Source organism: Canis lupus, chromosome X (genome assembly GCF_003254725.2).
Source record: "Canis lupus dingo isolate Sandy chromosome X, ASM325472v2, whole genome shotgun sequence".
NCBI lineage: Eukaryota > Metazoa > Chordata > Mammalia > Carnivora > Canidae > Canis > Canis lupus.
In genome coordinates, this window is record NC_064281.1 from 101,677,073 (window position 1) to 101,699,543 (window position 22,471).

A 22,471-nucleotide genomic window follows, 5' to 3' on the forward strand; every position below is an offset into this window, starting at 1 on the left:
GTAGCTCACAATAGCTAATAGGCATTTTTGCTGATAGCATGTGTGACCCAAAAGGAGAGGAAATAGCGCAGCGGCACCTTTCACCGGGGGAAACTAGCTTTGTGCCTTGAGGAGCGGCCGCCACGTACCTGCTGGGGTTTGGCTTCCCGAGGGCACCCTCACATCACCTGTACACTTTGGACTCTCGCCTGTCCTTTCTCCCAGGTGTCACTTGAGGGCACGTAGCAACCACACAGAGCTCAGTCAGCTTGCCAGCCGTGCGAGGTGGCATATTGGCAACCACCAGGCCATGTGCCCCCAGATGACACAGTTGAATTTGTCAGGAAAACCTGCTTCTTGCCCATGTGGGGCTGCACGGTGAGACAACAGCCTAGGTGCTGTTGAGCCAGGAAATGAGGAGGCGAGGGGGCAACCTGCTGTCTGTCCTCAGGCCAAGTAAGAGAAGGTGGTTAAAAATGTGTTTATTGCGGCAAAATACTTATGGCAAAAAATGCATTATTTTTAACCATCTTCAAGTGCATAATTGAGTGACATTAAGTGCATTCATCACCCCAAACGGAAACCCTGCACCTATTAGGCAGTCACTTCCTGTTCCCTTCCAACTACCAGTCTTTCTGTCTCTCTAGATTTAACTATTCTGGACGTTTTATATACATGAAATCATACAGTATATGGCCTTTTGTATCTGGCTTCTTTCATTTAGTGTAATGGTTTGTTCATGTTGTAGCACACGTCAGTACTTTTTTTTGTTTTTGTTTTTGTTTTTTACAACTGAACAGCACTCCATTATATGGCTAGACCGTGTTTTGTTTATCCCTTCATCAGCTTAACAACATTTGGGTCGTTTCCACTTTTTTTTTTTTTTTTTTTTGGCTATTGTGAGTAGACCTGCTATGAACATTCATTTGTGTATAACTTTTTGTTTGAACACCTGTTTTCAATTCTTTTGGGTATATACCTAGGAGTGGAAGCAAAAGGTTTTTATGAGGATAAACTTGGCCCTCTCCCCCATGTTTTTCAAAGATGAAACAGAAGGAATTATGCTCCCTTATCTTACTTTGAATTGGAGAGATCCTGATTGGCTCTGTGAACATTGTAACCTGCGGGAAATTGAAATCTTGGGATAGGTCTAAGATTCTGCTGGCAGAGTCCATTCCCTACACCACTGAAAGTAGGGATCACAGACCTAAATGCCTTTAGGCTGATCATGTAAGAGAGCAGAGCAGGCTGGGTGGGGACTGTTGAAGCAGAGCACGCACATGTCGCTTCTGCCTCCAGCCAACTGTTGACATGCAGGAATGTGGGACGCAGTGTTGCCAGATTTTCTGATTTTTTTTTCAAGAAAAGTTGGAAATCTGGATTTTTAAGTGAAATCTCTCAATTTTAAAATCTTTGACGTTAATTAACTTTTTTTGGGGGGGGGTTAAAACACTGGGCCACACCCCAGGTGGTCAGTGGGCTAGATTTGGCTCCTATTTGCTGTTTAGCAACCTCTAATCAATAGCAGGAAACATCTCTCTCTGGTAGCTCCCAGGACTTCTTGTGGTCCTTCCTTCCCTTCTCCCATCCTCCTAGCCCCCTATGGACACAATTTGTTTCTAGATTCTTCTGCAGCCTACCCTCCTTGTCTCACTGCCTTCTCTTCTTTCATCAGATCACCTCTCAGATCTTCAGGGCCGGGCAGAGGGTGACCCTGGCGTGTCCTGGGACTTTTACAGCAGTTCTGTGTTGGGTAAGCTTGGAGTCAGATTCCTCCCATGCCTCCCATGCTTGTCTATGGCTCAGAGGCTCAGAGATAGGGGGTGGCTTTGGGTTTCCTGGATTCTTCTCAAAGACAGGAGTGACCCTGTGGAGGCAGCCTTTCTCCACCTGTTGGTAACTTACAGACCCTTTCAACGCAAACCCTAGCCCATGCTTCCCCCCGGACTCTGATGCCACAAAGTCACCCCTCAGTAGCCCTCTCCCACTTCTGCTCTGGGTATTGTTTTCATTCTCTGTCCCCCAGGTGCCCTCCTCCTCCCTTGTTTTGTCTTAACACTGCCAGAAGCCCCTGTGTGCATCATCCTCTCTTTTGGCGTTGTTTACAAGAGCCCCAACCCCTCACCTGGCCGCTCTCAAGCCCTCCCTGCCCTGCCCCCACCACACACGCTTTCTGAGGCAGCTGCTGTCTCCGGAGCCCTAGCCCCTGATCCAGGCTTTCCTCTCTTGGGAGAATCTTTATCTGTGACCGTCAGCTAGCACTCATCCCTTGGGCCAGGGCCGCAGATTGGGGGAGGTGCCCACCCCGAGCCCCTGGGAGGCTGGAGTGGGAGAAGGTTGGGATGGAATGAACTGAACCACACCCAGACATGCCGGCTGGAGAAGAGAACTGGCTGAGGGGCCCCTCCGGGCTTCTGAGAGCCCAGCAGGCTGGGCAGGTGTTTCTACCTTGCCTTTGACTGCTGGTTATATCGGCAGGCTTCATCTCCAACAGCCGAGCAACTCACCCTTTACATCACCTGGCTTTTTTCCAACTGAAAGGTGGAGGAGGATAATGAATTTCTGGCCACAAAATAATGTCTTCCAGGGATAGAACTTTCATGTGCCCTCCCACCCTTGGGATCAGCCGTGGGATCAGCAAAACTGGGCCCCGACCAGGGGTGTGTGGGTTTGGCGTCTAAATCCTAATCACCCACCTTCACATCTCTTTTCTTGTTGGAGCATTTCTTTTTAGTTTTGTGCATGTAGCGAAGTCCTAATATCCTATGTGCTCTCCTTACAGAGGAAAAAGATGGCTTTGCCTGTGACCTCCTGCATAACCCTCCTGGGAACTCTGATCAAGAAGGAGATGATGTGGAAGAGGATGATTTTATGTTTGAGCTCTCAGACAAGCCTCTTCTCCCTTGCTACAACCTCCAAGTGTCAGTGTCCCGCGGGTAAGTGTCTAAGAGATCTCGAGGGACCGAGTGCCAGGATCCTGGCAACTCCTGGCCTGCCTCCCTGGGAAGGATGGAGTTCTCCAGAAGGAAGCAGCCACCTGGTGAACAAACGCTGGAGCTTGGGAAAGATGCCCTATGACCAAAGCCAGCCTGGCTTTCCCACCCCGGTCAGTTATGTTCAGAACAGAGGCTGTAAACTTTAGATATACTGACTATATGTATTTCCCAAACCCTAAAGCTAGATTCGCTCTCTGAGGGATCCTGTGCTGTTCCTGGGTGTAAGAGATGATATGGGAGATATTTGGGCTGATGAACTATTAGAATCTCTGGAACGTTTTTGTGGTTTCTGGGAACAGCCAGACAGAATATTTGAAATTGAGATTCTTGGAAAAGCCACAACATATGGTTGCCATAGCTAAGGGGCTGCTGGGGTCCTTAAGTAATCCACAGGCTGCTTCCTCATAGCCTTCATGTTGGTGAGGTGATGGCACCAGCACTGTCCTCTCAGATTACTGTGTATGTTATTAATGGGTGTCACCCAGCTTCGGGGACTAGACTATACCTGACACCATTAGATGGAACCCGGTCTAATCTGTGTTTGATAGTCCAGAAAGGGATCGGACAGCCTGCAGGGCCATGGTTCTGGCCGGCTTTCACCGGGTGGCAGAGCGTGGCAGTGCTGCTTGGGAGGATGTTGGATGGACTGTCCTCTTGTTCTTGGCATCCATCATCAAGTGTTTTCTTCTCCTTGCTGTCTTCACATAGTTTAAATACCTTTGTAAACACTCTTAAGGAGACTTTTTCTTTGATATCTATTTTTAAAATATCAGACCCTGTTTTTTTCAAAAAATGAAAGCACATAAAGCGCGCACGGGTTGGAGAGGGGTGGGCAAGGGGTTAGGAGCCCTTCCTGTGAGTCCCTCCCAATCTGACAACTCTAACCATTGGGCCACCAGTTTCTGTGCATCCCTTCCCCCAGGGCCTGATAAGAATAAAAATAGCCTATATGATGATACTAGTTGGCTTCAAGTTTCAGGGGCTTTTGGTCCTTATTCTTCTGGGCATCAGTTGATCCCTGAGGGCAGGGCGGGGCCTCTGGGATATAGTATTGCACAGTTAATTAATTCCTCCAGAGTATTCAGCACCTCCTTCTCTGAAACAGGATCTTGGGACCCAGGCAGTAAAAGGACCAGGGTAGTGTGCATTAGGTGTGGATGGAACACAGAGCAACCGAAAGCCACTTGCCACTCAGCAAGCCAGGCAGCAAGCAGCTTTTCAGTTGAGATCTTGGCACAGGCAGAGCTGGTTCTCCTGATGTTAAGTCCTCCCATGCCTCTTCTGAATCTGTCCTTCCCCACAGCTGCAGCACAATGGGAAATGTAGGTTCTTCAAGAAGTAGGGAGGGTGTAGGAGCGCCTGGGTGACTCAGTCGGTTGAGCTCCTCACTCTCGTTTTTTGGGTCATGAGATTGATCTCCCAGTTGGGTTGTGCACTCAGCCCCTGAGTCTGGTTAGGATTCTTCCCCCCACCTCCGCTCCTCCCCCCACTCCTCACTCCTGTGTTGGTAGGTGTGCACACGTGTGTGTGTGCACACTCTGTCATAAACAAAATCTTAAAAGAAGTAGGGAGGGTGTAGAATGATGACCTTGAGGCCCTGCAGAGTTCGGAACTGCCTTCGGAATCATCAAAGCAAAGCTGAATACTGATTACCAACTGTTAATGTTCAGGGGCTTCTTTTCCACTGTTTGAAAGTGATGGTCCAAATGTATGGTATCTGTAGTCCTTTTCTCTGAACCCAGAGCACCCCATTTCCTGATGGTGTGAGAAGAGCATTTACTGTCACTGGGGAGAGTGTTGCATTTTAGGGAGAAGGGGTGTGGGTCTGGGTAGAAGTGGTATGTGTCTTGCAAGACACTCGCTTCTATAACTGTCTTCAGCAGGCACACCAGGTCAAACCATGAGGGCCAAAATACAGCCTTAAAAAAATCTCCAGTCTAGTGGAGGATACAGACAAGTATGTAATCAGCTCTAATAAAAGACAAAATTTCCAAAGCAGATTTATTATTATAAAAGTGTCACACAGTTCAGAAAGGTATCGGGCAAATAGTAGAAGTTCCAGTCTACCCTACGCCACGGAGAGAACCGCAGTTTACATGGCTTTTGTATCCTTTCTGAAACAAGCTGTGTTAGAAGTATGATAAAAGGGATGTGAACCAAGTGCCATGAGACTATGGAAGATGGGATGAGCGACCAGTTTCATGGGGAAAGGCTTCACAGGTGATCCAGCATCTAAACTGGGCTGAGGATATGGATGGAGGGCACGGGACAAGCAAAGGCTTACAAGTTTGGAAAGTTTAGATAGCAGGGCTTATCCATCAAATGGCTGGCACTTGAGAGGTGGGGGATACACTGTGTGTGTGACCATGAGTGTGTGTGTATGTTATGGGGGGAGATTGGGCTGAAGAGGTTGAATGGGGTCATGTTTGAAAGATCTTATAGGGGCATCTGCCCTAGGCTTACTTAGGTCATGATCCCAGGGTCCTGGGATCGAGTCCCACGTTGGGCTCCCTGCTCGGTGGGGAGCCTGCATCTCCCTCTCCCTCTGCTGCTCCCCCTGCTTGTGCTTGTTTTTTCTCTCTGTGTCAAATAAAAAAAAAGGTCTTGTAATAATATCGTGGTAAAGAATTCGGATGGTTTTTTGGTCTTGGTTTTTTGGTCTTGGTTTTTGGTTTTTATTGCTGGAGGTACTGGGGATCCATCGAAAGCAGTTCAGAGAGTGAGAAGGTCAGATTTTCTTTGTAGAAAACAAATAGTAACAGAGGATCCAGTGAGGGTGGGTGGGGGTGCAGCAGAGTGACTCTTGGCAGAGGGGAACCAGTTTGGAGGCCGATGGGGACGCTGGGAGCAGGACAGTGCAATGGGAGGAGGGAACGCCTTGGAATGGAGACTGTTAACATGGGGATGCAGTATGTCTTCCTGGTTTGGTCAAAGGGAGCGCGTGGCCCCTAAACGGCCTCCCCAGCACCCCTCCCAGCTGTCCCCAGGCCGCCACCGCCACCGGGCTGGTGTGCTCAGCAAAGTCAGCCTGGCTGTAACGTGAGCTCTGGCCCTGCAGAAAGGACGGTGCTGCCGCTGGAGAAAAAACTTGTCTAATGCATTCCAGAGCCAAAGAGAAATGCCTTTTAGATTACCCACAGTTTAGGCCTTTCTCCACGGCTCCCCGTCTGTTGGGGAAGGTCTTGGAGAACAAGGGGAGGCAGGGGAAGCAGGAGTGAGAACAGGAAAAAGAGACCAGGTGGGGGTAGCCGGGGTTGGTTGCGGGGGGGGGGGGGGGGGGGGGGGGGGGGGGGGAAGAACTGGCCCAGATGGTGAATTCCAGGTTGTGGGGTGTGGTGGAAGGCCTGGGGATGCCTGCTCTGACTTAGGTTCTGGAAGGTCCCTTTCCCTCCTGCTCTCCCACTTTTTGGGGAGAGGTCAGTCATGGGGTTGAGGGCCTGTGACTGGGCTGAAAGATGGTTCGGCCACTGTAGGGAAAGGGAGAGTTTGCCTCAGCAACATGCCAGGCACCTTGGTTGAGTTTGGTGGGGAGTAGCCGGACTGGCAACCTGCCCCGGCATTATAGCACCCCACTGCTTCCCCCCAACCCCTTTCCCTAACTCCCACTCTTGCCTCTTCCAGGCCCTGCAACTGGTTCCTTTTTACCGACGTCCTGAAGAGGCTGAAGCTTTCCTCCAGGATCTTTCAGGCTCGGTTCCCGCACTTTGAAATTGCCACCTTGCCCAAGGCTGAGTTCTACCGGCAGGTGGCCTCCAGTCAGCTTCTGACCCCAGCCGAGAGGCCCGGAGGCATGGACGACAGATCCGCTCCAGGCTCCTCTGAGACTGTGGAGCTGGTGCGGTACGAGCCCGAGCTCCTTCGGCTCCTGGGGTCCGAGGTGGAATTCCAGCCTTGGAACAGTTGACGGGGACACAGCCCCTCCCTTTTCTTTCTCCTCCCAAGTTCGCCCTTCCCCACCTCCCATGTCTTTCACCCCCACCGAGCACCAGACTGCAGAATGAGGCAATAATACGGACCAACAAGAAGCCGCCTTATCAATGCCAGCATTAGTGACTGGATTTTGTTCTTTCCGGTTATGATTAGTTCTCATCTCCCTGTCATCGTCTTTGTTGTTGTGGTTGGTGATGGGGGTGGAAAGTTGAACTTCACGTCTGAGGGCAAGAGGTCCTGGGGATATTTGGGAGGTGGCGCCAGGGTCCCTTGGACTGGCCTCCTGGTGTATGAACAGGACCACACGTGGGCCCTGGGTGGCCTTGGCCTGTCCGGAGGAGAAATGAGCAAAGCCCAAATCTCTGAGCGCCCCCTCCATTCCCCTGTGTTCTTCTGTCTTCCATAGTATTTATTTTATTAGTATTTAATTTGTATTGTTTCATTGGTTTCTGATAAGTCTGTATCACTGTGACGATTTGAGACAACTTGTTGTATTGAGGGACTTTCTTCACCTCCTTTCTTTGTCTTTCTTGATCAGCTCTGGAACTGCCCCTTTCCTCTGACAAAGTGATGCCCAGGTTTGTTTTCACCCCACTGGGGAGGGGGCAGGAGAGGTGGGGGGGGCTCCCCCCCCAGGACCCATGACTAATGAAGGTGGCTGGTGCTGGCCTGGGGCTGGGGGGTGAGGGTAATCCTGAGGCTTTGGTGCTTCCCTCCCCCCCCATTTTTTTTCTTGTTTCACCACTTGCCCTTTGCAGCAGCCCTACTATATTGAGATGAGTGTTTCTGGGGAGGGGTGGGTTGTGAGGGGGAGGGGTTCATGGGTTACTGTATTTGGGGAGAGTCAAGAATGGGCCCAAAGGCTGAGGTCTCCCCCTCCTCACACTTCCTTCACTGCTCCCCTCAGAGGGCACAATATGGGTTTGTTCCCACATCTCCCCCCACCCGCCGCCTCCTCCAGCCACCTTGCCCCTTTCTGCCTTCACCCTTTCTGGATGCTGAGCCTCTCAGCCCCAGCCCTTGACCCTCACCTCTCCCCGTTGCCAGACTCAGCAACCCCTTCCTCCCTGCTCCCTGCTTCTCCTGCCCCCATCCTCCTGTGGAATGTGCAGAGGGCTCAGGGATGGATTGCCAGATGTGAGATCCAGGCCTCAGCTGTTTCCTGGGCGAGGGCAGGAGGCAGAGCTCCAGCTGGGCTCCACTTCCACCTAGGTACCCGGGGGCTGATTGTGTGGCCCTGGTGGGCCTCCCTTTTGGCCTCCAGTGCTGGGTTTGTTCTGGGAGAGAGAGGGTGAGAGGGAGGAGCTTGGGCCCTTTCCCTGTCCCTGCCCCCTCTGTGGCATTGTCTTTCCTACTCTTGTTCTTATTTTTCTACCAATTGCTATTTTTTCCAAACAATCCTTGTAGAGAGTATGTACCATCCAAAGGCAGGAGGGCCTCGCTGTGGCCGGCTCTGGTTGGAGATGGTACAGTTTTATTGTACAGGTGCTAAAACAACAACAACAAAAGAAGAAAATGGAAAAAAAAGACAAAAAAAAAGGCAAAAAAAAAAAGCCAGTTTGAGGATGGGACAATCTGTTCTCTGGAGACTCCTGACCCATGCAGGAGCATTGGTGGTTATTTTCTTTGTATTGTGTTTGTTCTTTGTTCCCAGGGGGATGTTCTCGGCCCCCTTCTGTAGGACTGCTCCCCACCCCCACCATACTGCCCAGTTGGTTTTGAACAGTTGTTCTCCCTTTTTAAAAAAAAATATATATATATAAAGTTGAGGGGTTTTGGGTTTTAATTTTTTGGTTTTGTGGGGGTTCATGGTATCGTGTGGTTTATTTTATGTTTGCCTTTACCTTTTTGCATTTGGGTGTGTATTCTGGCTGCCCTTTATGTTTCATTTTAAGCAACTGGCTGTGGAGTCAAAAACACTTGCATACTGAAAAACTTGTGTCAGGGCTTCTGTCTCCTGTCTTTACTCTGCTCCCCGTATTGGATTCTCTGTGGTTAAAACAGACGGGTGTCCTGATGAAGTCGTGGGAAACCTCCTGATCCTGCCTTGCAGTTTGGGTACGACGAAGGAGGACAAGGTGACAGGGCTGGTAAACATTTGGGCCACTGGGGCAAGATCTGGAAAGAAAGGACAAGGCAGGGGCACATCCTGAGGAGAGGGGAGCGGTGGAGAGAATTTGACCTGTATCCGTTCAGGCACACGTGTGTGTGCATGTGTGTGCACGTGTGCGTGCATGTGTGTGTGTTGCTTGTTTGCTGTAGGAGTAGCAAGACTGGAAGGAGGAGCCCTTTTAGGTGACTATACGGAATGATCCTCTTTAAGTCAATCACTTGCCTGCTGGTTCTCTTGCCCTGGGCCACCCACATCGGCATCTGACCACAGTCTTATTACCGCCCTCACTGTTGTGCTCCCCCTGCTCACCAGCACAGGTTTTCCACTTATGAAAAACAGTGGTAGAAACTCCAATTCCTTCTGACTCCTGCCTCCAGAATGTACCCATTACTGGTTGAGGGGAAGGGGATGTTCGACAAGTCTGGAATGTTTCAGCTATATTCCTAGGACCTCTCCCTGGGGCTTAACTCTCTGGAGAGCCCTGTGAGTGTACAGGTGAGGGGATCTATGGGTCTGGCCAACTGTAGTCTAGCCAACCCCAGGAGTGAACTGTGAGCTGCCCTTTACCCAGGCCCCAAGGAGCATGCTTCGAGCCAGGTCTTTCTGCCTAGACGGAGGAACATGTATTCGTTCTTTGAGCCACAGCATTAATTTTCCTTTTTGGCCTTTGCTTACCCACTTTCTGATCTTGTTCCCCTGGAATAATTGTTTTCTCATGTTCCCAAACAACCTCACAACACTGATTTTAGCTCAGTCCTCTGTAACTTGCAGTCAAGAAATCCGCCGTGTCAAAAGGTCATGAAAGCTATGTGGTGAGTGCAAGGATTCAGTTCAAAGGGATGAGCAAGAGCACTGGGGTGGTTGGAAGGAATTCCGGGAGAGAGGCTGCCCAGTTGACACTTTAGTAGAAACACAGGAATTAGGGGTAGCCAGGAAGAGTCCCTGAACTGAGGGGACAATCGGGGAAAAGGTTTAGAGACAAGAGGGTAGTGTGTGCAGGGAACTCCAACCCACTTGAGTGTCACTGCAGTTGGAAGGGACAGATGTGGAGGGAGGGGCATGAGTCCTGCCAGGCGTGCCAAGGAGCACAGCTTGGACTTTTGCCTTAGGTGATGGGGAACCATGGGAAAACTTTAAACTGGGTAATGAGAGGGGTTTTGTTTTTGTTTTAATAAACTGGTAAAAATGTGTTAGAGGTGGGTCAGATGGAGAGGAAGAAAGGAAAGGCTTGAGATTCACAAGAAAGGCTGAAGGGAGAGTGGTGAGGGTACTCAGGCTTCCATTTAAGAGAGAGCGAGATGCCATGGGCAGTGTCACAGTGACCCCAGGGGATTAGGCCAGGGTCCTTTGGGGAGCCGTGGACAGCCATGGGCATCTGGGTTCAGGTGTGTGGGCACACAAGCCCCTTCATTTCCCTGCAGAAAGGAGGCAAGTTAAATGCAAAACCAACCAGCAGTTCCTTGTTTTCTTGCCTTCGGGCTCATGTCCCCACACCTTTCCTTAGAGCATCTCACTGCCCCTCTGCCAATGTGGGAAGATCAGGATACTAAGCCTGCATCCCTGCTCCAGACTGGGGTGAGGGCAGTGGCCTCTTTTCCAATAAATCTCTTCATCCTTCCGGTGAGGCCAAGGGGAAGGGGCCAGCTCCAGCTCAGCACCTACCACCTAGGCTGACCTCCGGTGAGAACCTAACTGTTCTGTTTTCCTTGCTCCATCTGGCAAACAGGGCTCCGTTTACCCACCAAGGAAGAGACTCCTACCGAGCAAACAGCGTTGTTTAGCTGAAGTTAGTTCCTCCTGCGCACCGAGGTCGCGGGCCTACAGTTAATGATGGTTTTACCAGAATGTTCCTCTTTGGGGTGCAGGGTTAAAGGGAGGCCCTGTTCAAGTCTCCGTACTTCCGGGGACAGGACCATCGGCTTTCCTTGCGTCCCCACCTGGGCTGGAGGGGGGTTGATTTGGGCAGTATAGTGTCCGTTCCATAATCTAACCTGCAACAGGGAAGACTGCTGAGTGTTCTGTTGTGTCCCGCCCCCGCTAGGACGAGAGTGTGTGTTGGGGGGGGGTGTTTAGGGAGAATGGGGTCCGCCCTTGGGGCGGCCTGCTTAGCGGCCCGGGGGAGGTAGCTGCTCGGGCTTTCGGACCCCGCAGCGGGGCGGGCCGGGACCGCTCGTGCTCCCCAGACCCCGGGGGCCACCGCGAGGGGAGCTGGCACGCCGCGGGGCGCCCGGGCTCACGCCGCCGGCGGTCGGGGCCCTCCGCCCGCAAACGGACGCCGCGCTCGCTCTCTGATCTCAAGGTGGAAAGCGGCGCCTCGCGGATGTGCAGCTAAGGCGGCCCCGTGGGGAGGCGGGGAGCGGCGCTGGCCGGGGCCGCCGCGTGCTCACCTGCGGGTCCAGGAGGCTGGGGGAGGGGACCGCCGCGGGGGGCGCGCGCGACCGGCCAATGGGGAGAAGGCATTCGGCCCCAGCTAAATGCTCCCTGGAAAGTGGAGGGGTGGGGTCCGGGAGGGGAAGTTCGAAGCTCGGGAGCACTGGAAGGCCTGGGTGGGGGCTGGAGCCACCCAGGGACGGTCGGGGGCGCAGTCAGGCGGGAGGGGCGGGAAGACGGCGGCCCCACCCCAGCCGCCTCTCCCTTCCCGGGCCCTGCTGGGCCGTCAGCCCCCCATCGCCAGCTCGACAGCGCCACCTGCTGGACATTGGTCCCTACGCCCGGCGCCCCTGGGGCCGAGGCTCTCGGAGGCTGCGACCTTCTGGGCCTCTCGGCCTTGGGAGAGGGGAATGAGCTCACCCACCCCGGGTCACGGCTTTGGAAACAGCGACAACCGCCTCTTGAAAAATACGTGATGGGGTCAGAGAGAGGCACAGCTGATAGCGGTCTAGGGCTCCCCGTGGACCCCGTTGCGGGGGGAGCGTAAGCCTGGGCAAGGAAGAAGGAAGCAGCTGCCTGCAGTGTTACACGAAGGGCCAAAAAGCTGTGAAAGCTCTCAAGTGTGGCTTGCCTTGCTCCTCCCCCTTTTGTCTGTCACAGTCTAGGGCTGAAATCCCCATGATTAGAGACAAAATTCATTCGTTCTTTCAATAAACATTTATTGAGCACCTACTGTGTGCCAGGCACTGTGCTAGGCGCTGGGGATACATCAGTGACTAACACACAGTCCCTGTCCTTGAGGAGCTCACAGTCTATTGGAGGGGAAACGTACATAAACACATAGCTAAGGAGCTACCATGTGCTAAGTGCTACAATAAGAGGTATACACAAAGTGCTGTGGGAGCCCAGAGGAAGAGTAATACATCGGCTGCTAGCAGGTGAGGAGTGTGTCTCCTGACTCCATTACACACCATCACAAAGGCAAGGATGTTGTTGCCCCGTGGCTCTGGTGCAAATGCACCTGTCTCCTGAGGGTCTCCTCCAGCCCTCTCCCATAACTTGATCAGCACAGGTTAGTCGACCAGATTAGCTAATTTAACACTTTGAATTAGGAAAGAAACTGGACAGGGAAGTTTCTTTAGGGGCAGGGGACGTTCAAAGTAGTAACAACTCTTGGGTGCCAGGCTGGGGGGTGGGAGTGAGGATACTATGAGGGCACTGAGCCAGGGAGGCCTGGCCCTGGGCAGTGGAGCACCTAGGGTGAGTGTCTATGCAGAGGGAAGGTCAGACAGAGGTCACCAGCCTCAAACTTTGGTCCCCGTCTCTCACCAGCTTAGTTCAACCCATGATATCTGCTGGTGCTCACTAGATGCTTCATAGCGCGCCCTGCTCTGTGGGTGATACAGCCCCCCTGCCCTCAGAAGGTAACACACTAACTGCGGAGACAAAATAGGTCCAGGTCATGGAGATTTAAGTAACAGTTTGTGATCTTAACACAGGAGATGTCACAGGCTGTTCTTGATCAGTTGCCAAAAGTGGCAATTTGCTACAAATCTAAAAAGACTTCATGTAAGGGTAGGCTGGTCTGGGGAAGCAGCTTCCACAGCGTCTTAGAGGATGGATATGATTGAATTGGTACCAGCAAGGTGTGAGGAGCATCCTGGTCGAGTATAACCAAGTAAAGCGAAACCACAAAAGTGAGAAACTTGGAACAGAGGCCCGCTCGGAGGACAGCAAATCCCTGACTCTGACTGAAGCACTACTTTGGGGGTCAGGGAAACGAAGTGAGAGATGACGGGGGACTTCATGGGGAAGGGCCTTGTCAGGTCAACGACTTGAAATGAAAGCCTTGAGTCCTCCTCCCAGACCCCTGGACTGCATCGAGATTCAGCAAATACGGGGTTAATGCCCAGCTGCCCAGAACAGCCTGGCAGCTCCCTATCTTGAGCATCACCTCCACCGATGGGCTATGGGGTGCCACCGGAGGCTTTTTAGAAGAGAAAAGAACAGAACTGGTGCCCTGGCAGATCGGAGGGGGTGAAACAGGTCACGGTGCAGGGCGTGTTGATGTGTCTGGGAGCGGGGACGAGCTCCGGGTGTAAGCCAGGTTGGAGGCTCTGGGAATGTGGAAGAAAGGCTAGATGTCAGAGATGTGGCAAACAGTCTGACTTCAGGAGCCGGGGGAGGGGACAGGGTCACACGAAGGCGGCCATCAGATGGCTCTGAAATGTCAAGCTTAGAAGGTCAGGAAAATGGTGGTATGATTCATAGAAGTAGGCAAGTCATGAAAGCTTTTCCTTTGGCTTTTTGAGGGGAAAGGTGGTGTGTGTGTGTGTGTGTGTGTGTGTGTGTGTGTGTGTGTAAGGAAAGACTCTAAAGTCCAGTATGTAGGGACGCCTGGGTGGCTCAGCTGTTGAGCATCTGCCTTCAGCTCAAGGCGTGATCCTGGGGTTCCAGGATCGAGTCCCGCATTGGGCTCCCTGCATGGAGCCTGCTTCTCCCTCTGCCTATGCCTTTGCCTATCTCTTTGTCTCTCATGAATAAATAAAATCTTAAAAAAATAAGGTCCAGGATGTATATAAAGACTTCACAATCCATTTCTGATAGAGGGGCTGGCTTTGGGGCACAACAGGAGTCTGGATGGAAATGTCCAGCAGGCAGGAGCCGAGGACAGTAGTAGGGGCTGCTGCTCTCAACTCCAGACCCATTCCCAAAGAGCCAAGCTAGAGCCAGGAGAACGGGTGAAACCCTTCGGGGGCGCACCCACATTCACGGTGGCAAGTGGCAGACATGGAGCCACCCCAGGCACAGGGAGCAGAGCAGGCAGCGGGGGAAGCACAAGAGCCCAGCTAGTGCGGGAGGGGGTAGTAAGTAGTGTCATGAGCCGTGAAGGCTCATGGGGACCCAGAACCGTGAAGAAGACATCTGACGTCACTGTGAGGGTATCAATGACCTTCAGCTGATGAGTTCTGTGGAATTGGGGGAGGCAGGGCCACCCCTAACCCTAACCATCGTGCAAATTTTTTACAGGTGACTCTTGTGGGATGTTTCCCTTTCCACCATCAGCAATTTGTCTTGATAAACTGATTATATTAGAAAAAAGCGTTTTGATACCAAGTGCTGGAGACATGTGATAAATGCACGTGCATGCCCATAAATGGTTCCTTCCCAAGGAGGGAAAGGGGAAGAACAAGAAGAGGGTGGGAGAAGACTTCAGAGGCTTGGCAGTGACCCGAAGGAGAGAAAAATCTGGGGAGGTAGTTGGTCAAGTGGATGGTTTTTTTACTGAGGACGTAGCAAAGGGCCCGAGGCACCAATTCACACTAACCAGATTCACCAGATAACAGAATTGTTTCTGAGGCTGATGTGTCCTAGCTCTTAGCCTTGCCCCCAAATTTGGCTTGAGAGAGGTGAGCTAACTCAAAGGGGAAGGAGAACTTAAGCAGAGAGAGGTTCACCTAAGAGAGGATTGGCTGATGCTTCCTCAGGAGGAGGAAGGAGAGAAGCAAGGAGCCAGGTAGAGACAGGAGAAGTGGCAGGGGCGCTCACATCCGCTGGCTCCTGTCTTCCTGGCGTAAGAGTCAGGGCTAGGTGCGAAAGTTGGAGATGAGGGCCAACGGTCCACTTGAGATCTGCGGGAGCCATCGTGTAGGTAGGTGGGCTGGTAAACCTACAAGGTGAGTAGAAGGCAGGCTGAACAGCAGGCACGCACAAGCACGAAGGGAAGCAGCCCTGGTGTGCATCGCTACACGACTACCCCAGCCAGGCCAGAGAGCAGGGAGCTAGTGGGGCAACACGGACCGGCAGCGATCCCCGGCTCGGGGGGATAGGCTGGTATTACGGCCCAGGCCCTTGTCCCTTTGAACACCATCTTCCCCAGCACACATGCCCACTGAAATTCTCCTACCCTGGACCTGCTCCAGCTGTGACATCTCACCCAGTTGGGGGGATCCAGCCTGTACCCTGTAGCCTCAGAGCGACTGAATGGTTTGTACAAAGGGAACTAGAGAATGCTTTCTCTTCAAAACAAATCCTCATCTCTGCAGCTGACCTGTGGAGACACACACCCTCGAAGATCTCACAGCTACACCCCCATCCTCCCCAAAGAAACAGAGATACAGACCCACGAGTACACACAAATACATACAGAGATATTCACATATGGGATAGGAGGTTCCCCTCGGAGCCCCTGCATCGGCCCTGGCCACAAACTTCTCAGGAGGTTCTCCCTCCGTCACCAAGTCAGCCCACTACCCTGACAAGAGCATATCCCCTAGTGCTCTTGAAGGCCATGGTCTGACACCAGGGGTGCTCCAGCTGGGCATGGCTGGGCCATGGTGACACCGGGCAGGGGTCGGGGACAGGGGATCCGGCGGACTGAGATCCCATGGGAAAAGAAGGGCAGGTGTGCTGCTTCAGTCTCTGCTATAGAAAGTCCATATAAAAATGCTGCTCAACTTTGCCTGGTGAGGCATACTGCCCTCAACCCCTTTGCTTACAGGTCATGGGGCTCCATCTTAATAAGAGAAGTGGGGTTGAATGGGGAGAAGGGGGCTGGGGTCGGGGATCTGGTCAGCAGGTTCCCAGATGTGGTCACGCCAGGCTCAGTCATGAACAGGGACCCTGAGCCTGAGGAGAGCTCAAGTTCAGCCACTGGGGTCAGCCCAACAGTGGGGCAGCTGGGAGAAGAGAAAGTCTGGTTCCCCAGAAGGCTCGGATTGTGGGAACCCCTTGAAACCACCTGGGTTGGAAGTGGCTGAAGGTGAGCCCGATCCCTCAGGAGCTCCCTCAGGGTCTCTTCAGGAACCAGCAACCCCTCCATGGGGGCCCCAGTTACCATCCCCTGCATGTACGAGGAGGGCCTCAGCGGCCCCTCCTTGCCCCCAGAGGCTGCCGTGGCACCGGAAGTCCTGATGAAGGCAGCGATGACAGTCCCAGGAGGCTGAGAGCTGGGCCCGGCCGGTCCGGCCCCAGTGACGGAGGATGGCACCGGGTTGGTTGGACGGTTGGCCCCGGCCAGAAGCTGGGGGAGACCACTAAGAATCAGCGGAGCCCCCGGTGCTGCCACCTGACTTTCTTGGAAACTTGTGTTCAGGGGGAAGGAGGCCTGCAAAGTGAAGGTGTCCTTGAAGGTCGAAGCAGGCGGAACGCTCTGGAGGACAAGCTGGGTTGAGGCAGTAGTACTGGCAGGAGGCCCGTTGGTCAGCACTGTGGTCAGTGGAATTGTCTGCAGGGTCAAGGCTGAGCCTGACCCCACTGGGGCCACTCCTAGGTGGATGTTGCTGGGCACTGAAGTACTGAGAAGAGAGGAAACAGATTTGATTAAGGCAAGAGGCATCTCCCAATTGGCCAGGAAGGAGCACCTGTGAGGAACAGAGCCAGCTGAAGGTGTTCGGTTCCTCTGTGGTTGGATCAGTGAACATCTACCGAGTACCTAGTAGAGTTTGGGAATCATCCTAAAGGACTGGCATGCACTATTTTGAGCCATCTTCCCAATAGCCCACATGCTGAGTAAGATTAATAACCTAACTTTACAGCTTGCGGAAACAGAAGCCCAGAGAGGTTATGCAACTTGCCCTAGACCACACAGCTAGTTGCAGGGACCCACATCTAGGCCTTCTGACCCCAGAACCCATGTTCCTCACCACTCTGCTCTATTGCCTTCCGTCCCCAGAAGGGCACATCGCCCATGCCAGTATAGTGAGAGCAACATACACATATCTCACAGCCCAGCCTTCTCAAGGAGAATCTGGAGACATGTGGCATGGATAAGAAGTAGCAAGAGCTTGCCTAGAGGGCCCAAGGAATGCAGAACAGGCATCTCTGTAACATTCTCTGTTGCCTCTTTTCCAGAGTGAAGGAGGCTTGGGGAGATGGGCTCAGATGTGGAGGTCCCTGGTGGCTGCTGGGGGAGCACTCAGAGATAACTGGCACAGCCCGAGCTGGTGACAGATGCCACCTAGGCCAAGTGCTGGCTTTGCCATTCTTTTGGTATATGACCGTGGGCAGGTCACTTTTCCCTTCTTGACCAACAAGTGCCCCAGGGGCTTCCCAGGGATTCTGTGAGGTTCCCACGAGACTGGAGACATAGCAGAACTTTGCAAGATGTTGAAAACTCTCCCCACTAACTGCCCCCGCCCCACCAACACAGGTATGATGGGAAGACGTGTACTTTGGGGCCCTTACCTCACGGTTTTGGCGAGTTTGGGCTGGCTCTCAGGTAGAGAGGCAAGCACACTGGAGGTAGTGGGGGTCTCCTCATCTACAGACAGTCCCAGTTCCAGATTCGCAGATGGCTGTAAGCCAACATTCTGAACCTTTGGCTTTTCCCAGGAAGGGCCTCCCTTGCCCTGGGGAGCAGCTCTGGCGGAGACCCTGGAGCTGGCTCGGCGGGTGGTGCTGGTGGAGGACGTGGAGGGAGTGGAGGCCTGAGGGGAGGCCGCCGTGACTTCACTTCTCTCCTCATCATCTTCAATCACCACCAGGTCCTTGGGCATCTCCTTAAACTGGTACACCAGCCTCTGCCCTTCCACTTTGGCAAGGATGCCTCTCTGGTAGTAATATCTGGGGGACAAGGGGCACAGAGTGGGGAGTTAGGCAGGGCGGGCAGTAGGAGGAGGCTGGCTAGGTGGCCAAATGGGAGCCCCAAGGTCAAAGGAAGGGGTAAGGTCAACTCTTGGACTTAGAAGGCTTTTATGAAATTTCTAAGGTTTCCCCCTGAGGACACCAAGGGCCATGAAAAGGGGTCTCAAATGCTAGCCATGCCCTGCTTTGGGGAGAAGGACAATGGGTGAGCAAGGGATGGGAGGGGATTGCTGATGGGGAACTCCGCTGTCCCCCAGCCTGAGAGATCCCTGATGGGTAACTCGGGCCTGTCTCCCTAGGTCTCTGGCGGGCAGAATGCCCTTCGTGGGGACGAAAGGCCCTAAAGGCTCTTCTGCTATAAAAAGAGGAAAAAGCTAGGACACAGCTATTCAAGGGAGGGAATTGTGCCTCCCAGGAGGGGCCAGGGGATGGGCATAGGGGCAAGAACAGGGGAGAGTTAGGAGACCCTAAAGCAGGAGAGACTTCTGGGCCCCCAGGGCAGGCACCAGGTGCCCCAGCATCCCCTACCTTAGTGCCCGCCCCATTGTCTCATAGTTCATGTCAGGCTTGTTTTTCTGCTTCCCCCACAGCTTGGACACAGCTTTGGAGTCCACCAGCTTGAAGATGCCTTTCTCTCGCTGGGTCCACTTGATGTATTTGGGGCAGGTGTTCCTGTCTTGCAGAAGCGCGAGGAGGAACTCCCAGAGATAGATGGTGCTGCCTGCGGGGGAGGGGGAGGAAGCAGGTGGTAAGGCACAGCCTGGGGCCCTGGGCCCCCTTCCCACCCAGCTGGCCTCCCAGCTGTACCTTTGCCATCCTTAGACTTCTTCCGTATGGGGATGCTGGGGTCAGTGACTGGTGAGGTACTGCGGTTGCCCTTGGTCTTCCGGACTGTGAGGGGAAGGGAGGCGGGGTGCAGGATGAGAATAAGGCCACACCCAGTCCTCCAGGGCAGGCTCCCGGGAGGGAGGGCCCCAGGGATCACTGGAGTGGGTGCCATGCCAGAAGGCAGAGTGGGGGAGAGCCAGGTCACTAGGCCCAGAGGCCTGAGATCCGTCTCTGCCACCACAGCCCTCAGGTTCCTGCACCTGCCCAACGGCCTGCTGTCATTTTCAGGCTCCCAAAGCACAGCAGAACCCTCCTGCTGATGCGGGGCAAGGAATGTAGTGTTTACAAATGAGTCACCTCTAGAAGAACCCAATGGGCCCAGCCCAATTTTGGAAACGAAAAGGTAGCCTAAAGGTGTAGCTGTTGTTCAAGTAAGTGTGGCACTGGGGGTTTGGCTGCCACACTAGCAAGGCACTATCAACCAGTCATTGCCTGAGTAAATCAATAACACTGGGGCTTGGGAAAGCCCAAAGTCCTCTCCCACAGATGGCCCCAGTTCCACGAGTTCGGAGAAGGAAGATAAGCACGCAGCCTAAGGTGTCTTTTACAGGCAGAGGGCACTCTCCAACCCCCACAGAGGGCCAGGGACTGGCCAGGGGGCCAAGCCTGGTGTCCGAAACACCTAGACTAGGATTCAACCCATGTGGGGTCATTGGCATTTCTGCACGATTTTCCGTACATGCCAGGCTGACAGGAGTGGCATGGGAAATGTCAGGCTTTGGGCAGGCCAACCTATGAGGCCAGGTTTTACAGGAGGGAGGACTTTTCATCCATCCCTGTCACACCAGAAAGCTGTCCCCTTAATGTGTCTATGATCCTTGACCCACTCATCCCTTATGGTCTCCCTGACCTGCCCCCCTTCCTACTACGCGCCCCCCCAAGCCATGTGCGCGCGCGCGCACACACACACACACACACACCCTCCTTACTTCTCTTCTTTGATTTTCCAGTCTTCTTGGCACCTTCCTCTCTGGGGACTGTCTCCTCCAGACAACGCCCCTCCTGGTCATCAGTGTCACCTGCCCTGTTCAGGGCATCAGGCTCAGAGACAGGAAACAGGTAGTTGGGCAGAGTGGCAGCCGGAGCAGGGTCTGAGTCTGGAAGCATCTCGGAGGCGGAGGCGCTGACTGCAAGGAGAAAGGCCTGAGGCGCCCACCCGAGGCCCAGTGCTGGGCGAGTGTATGATCCACCCTCCACCCAGCACTTCAGAGGATGGCACGCTCCCGGGGAAGGCTGAGGAGCCGTTCCCCATAGGCCCAGATACAGGATACACCTGAAAATGCCTCCTGCATCTCACACCATGAGGAGAGGAAACATCTGCAGGGCTGTGGGCATGAGCTGGCCCCAATCACAGCTGCCACATTCACAGCCCCCTGCTGGGAGTGGGGAGTTCCAGGCAACACCCAGGGTAAAAGGCCACCTTGATTTAGTCATTCACTTGTTTTACAACTGGAAGGTGCCTTAGATATCATTTAGCCCAATTCCTCTGCTTTCCTGATAAGAAAACTGAGATCCAGAGATGGCAGGGCATGTGTCCAAGGTCACACAGCAAGTCAGTATCAAGTGATTCATCAAGTATTTGCTGAAGCCCGAGGGAACATGAGTGACAGGATTGGAATAGAAGTGCTAGGACGCTTAACTGGCAGCTGCAGGCTCTCTTCCCCCTTGCCGGATCCTAGCATCCCCTTGGGAAGGGGCAGTTAGGGCCAGGGTCCTTGTGTCCATGAATCAGGGAAAGGCCTCAGAGGGAGCTGGGGCAGGAGCCTCCCTTGGGGGCCTTCTGGGGTGATGGGAGGCCAAGCTCCGAGCCTGGCACATTTCTAGATAAGCCATCCCCTGCATAGTCTTCCTGAGGGCCCGGCAAGAGAGCAGAGAGGACCGAAGAGTCACCCTGGCCAACAGTAGTCAGCCTTAAAAAGGAAGGCAATTCAGACATACGTGACAACATGGACAGACCCTGACGTCATTATGGTAAACGAAATAAACCAGTCCCCAGAGACCACTACTTCGTGATTACACTCATGTAAGGTCCCCAGAATAGTCCAATTCATGGCGACAGAAAGTAGAGTGGTGGCTGCCAGGGGCTGAGGGGAGGAGGAAATGGGGAATTAGTGTGTAATGGGCACATAGTCTCTGTTTTGCAACATGGAAGGTTCTGGAGGTGGATGGTGGCGATGGCTGCCCAACAATATAAATGTACTTGATACCACTGAACTAGTCACTGAAAAATGGTTAAGGCAGTCAATTCAGTCAATTTTATGTTATATGTGTTTTGCAACAATTTAAAAATTGGAAAAGGGAAGTCCCCCTGGCCACCTTTCCCTTGTCTACAGTGCCCCTCTGCCCTCTCCCATCCTGTCACAGCTCAAGAGCACGTTGACATGTGTCAATGCCCGTGTGCACAGGTGCCTGGGACTCTAGTACACAATGTGATATTTTTAAATGGCGTTTTTTTGTTCCCTTGAGTTAAGGCACCAGGGTTCAGACTTACAGATCTGCTTCTCATCCAGGATGTCGTTGGGAGACTCGACATTGAGCAAGACTTCAGTGGTTGACATGGTTTGTGAGGTTGCTTCATTGTCATCTGGTTCCAAGTTCCATGGTGTGGGGTGGGGGAGTGAGCAGAAAAAAAGTTCCCTCAGGATATATAGGGCAGGGGTATAGCTATCACCAGGGCCAACCCAGAGGATAGTGTTAAGGAGCCAAGGGACCCCTGGAAGGGGCTCGTGTGCCACCTACTATAACTCTCCAGCTTTTCTCTACACTCACCCCAGCTGATCTCCACTCCTCCTTGTCCCACTCCATCCTGAAAGACCACAGATCCATTTGGATGGTTTCCTCCTCTACCACCTTTTGCTTATCCCAACCACCCTATCTATAATCTCCAACTCTTGCGGCCTGGCTCTTGCTGCATGGGGTCACTGAAAGCCATCGTGGGCTACTATAGTTCCTGAAGGCACAATCCCTTTCTCTTCCCACACTTCCCTGCTCAGGAAAGAAACAAACCTGCCAGCAAAATACTGCCCTCCAGGATCTGATCCTGTGTCATGCACAAGGTTCCATCTGTTATGATGCCATTGTGAACGTCGTCTAGCTCCAGTCCTGAGTACAGATGCAGTAATTCGGGGTAGGGCACCTGCTCCACGATCACAGCTGGGAACACTGAGGGGTCTTCCAGCTATGGACAAGAGAGGGATCCGGTTTAAGGCTCACCTGCCTCTCCCAAGAACCCCTCCCTACCAGAATCTGGCCCTTCTTGCAATTCCTAAATCTTGGAGCCCTCAGGGTTGTCTTTTGTATGGGATGACATTGCTCTGGGTCCAACCTCACTAGGTGATGCTTTGAGTGGATTCTTGATTAACAGAGACATGCTAGCTCTGTGCCACTTGCACTCAGTCAAGAGCGGACATTTTTAATTGGTTGTAGTTTTCGGGCTCAGTCTCTGGCAATGAAGACAGAACAGAGGCATTATAGAGGTAAGGTGAGGGCCCAGTCCCTGTCTGGATGGAGGAGAGGGTTCCAATTTCCAGCTTGATTCACTGGGTGCATAGGGACACTGCTCATGTGGAGGAGGAGAAACAGGTTTTTGGAGAAAGAGAAGGGGAACAGT

General features: G+C 53.1%; 2 protein-coding genes across 10 annotated transcripts in view; one reads left to right on the forward strand and one right to left on the reverse strand.

Moving 5' to 3' along the window:
• Positions 1 to 8,674, forward strand: part of BCORL1 (BCL6 corepressor like 1) — a 64,318-nt gene extending 55,644 nt beyond the window's left edge. For all 6 annotated transcript variants that reach the window (XM_025431135.3, XM_025431130.3, XM_025431133.3 and 3 more), the window contains 3 exons: positions 1,655 to 1,732; positions 2,762 to 2,915; positions 6,597 to 8,674. In XM_025431135.3, the coding sequence (XP_025286920.3) occupies positions 1,655 to 1,732; positions 2,762 to 2,915; positions 6,597 to 6,879 (515 nt within the window). In that variant the 3' untranslated portion in view covers positions 6,880 to 8,674. The remainder of the gene's footprint in view (positions 1 to 1,654; positions 1,733 to 2,761; positions 2,916 to 6,596) is intronic.
• Positions 8,675 to 12,090: 3,416 nt separating this feature from the next.
• ELF4 (E74 like ETS transcription factor 4) overlaps positions 12,091 to 22,471 on the reverse strand; it is a 48,817-nt gene continuing 38,436 nt past the window's right edge. For all 4 annotated transcript variants that reach the window (XM_025431369.3, XM_025431366.3, XM_025431368.3 and 1 more), the window contains exons 3-9: positions 21,868 to 22,039; positions 21,353 to 21,445; positions 19,791 to 19,988; positions 18,781 to 18,864; positions 18,502 to 18,694; positions 17,575 to 17,952; positions 12,091 to 16,685 (exon numbers count right to left, since the gene is read on the reverse strand). In XM_025431369.3, the coding sequence (XP_025287154.1) occupies positions 15,884 to 16,685; positions 17,575 to 17,952; positions 18,502 to 18,694; positions 18,781 to 18,864; positions 19,791 to 19,988; positions 21,353 to 21,445; positions 21,868 to 22,039 (1,920 nt within the window). In that variant the 3' untranslated portion in view covers positions 12,091 to 15,883. The remainder of the gene's footprint in view (positions 16,686 to 17,574; positions 17,953 to 18,501; positions 18,695 to 18,780; positions 18,865 to 19,790; positions 19,989 to 21,352; positions 21,446 to 21,867; positions 22,040 to 22,471) is intronic.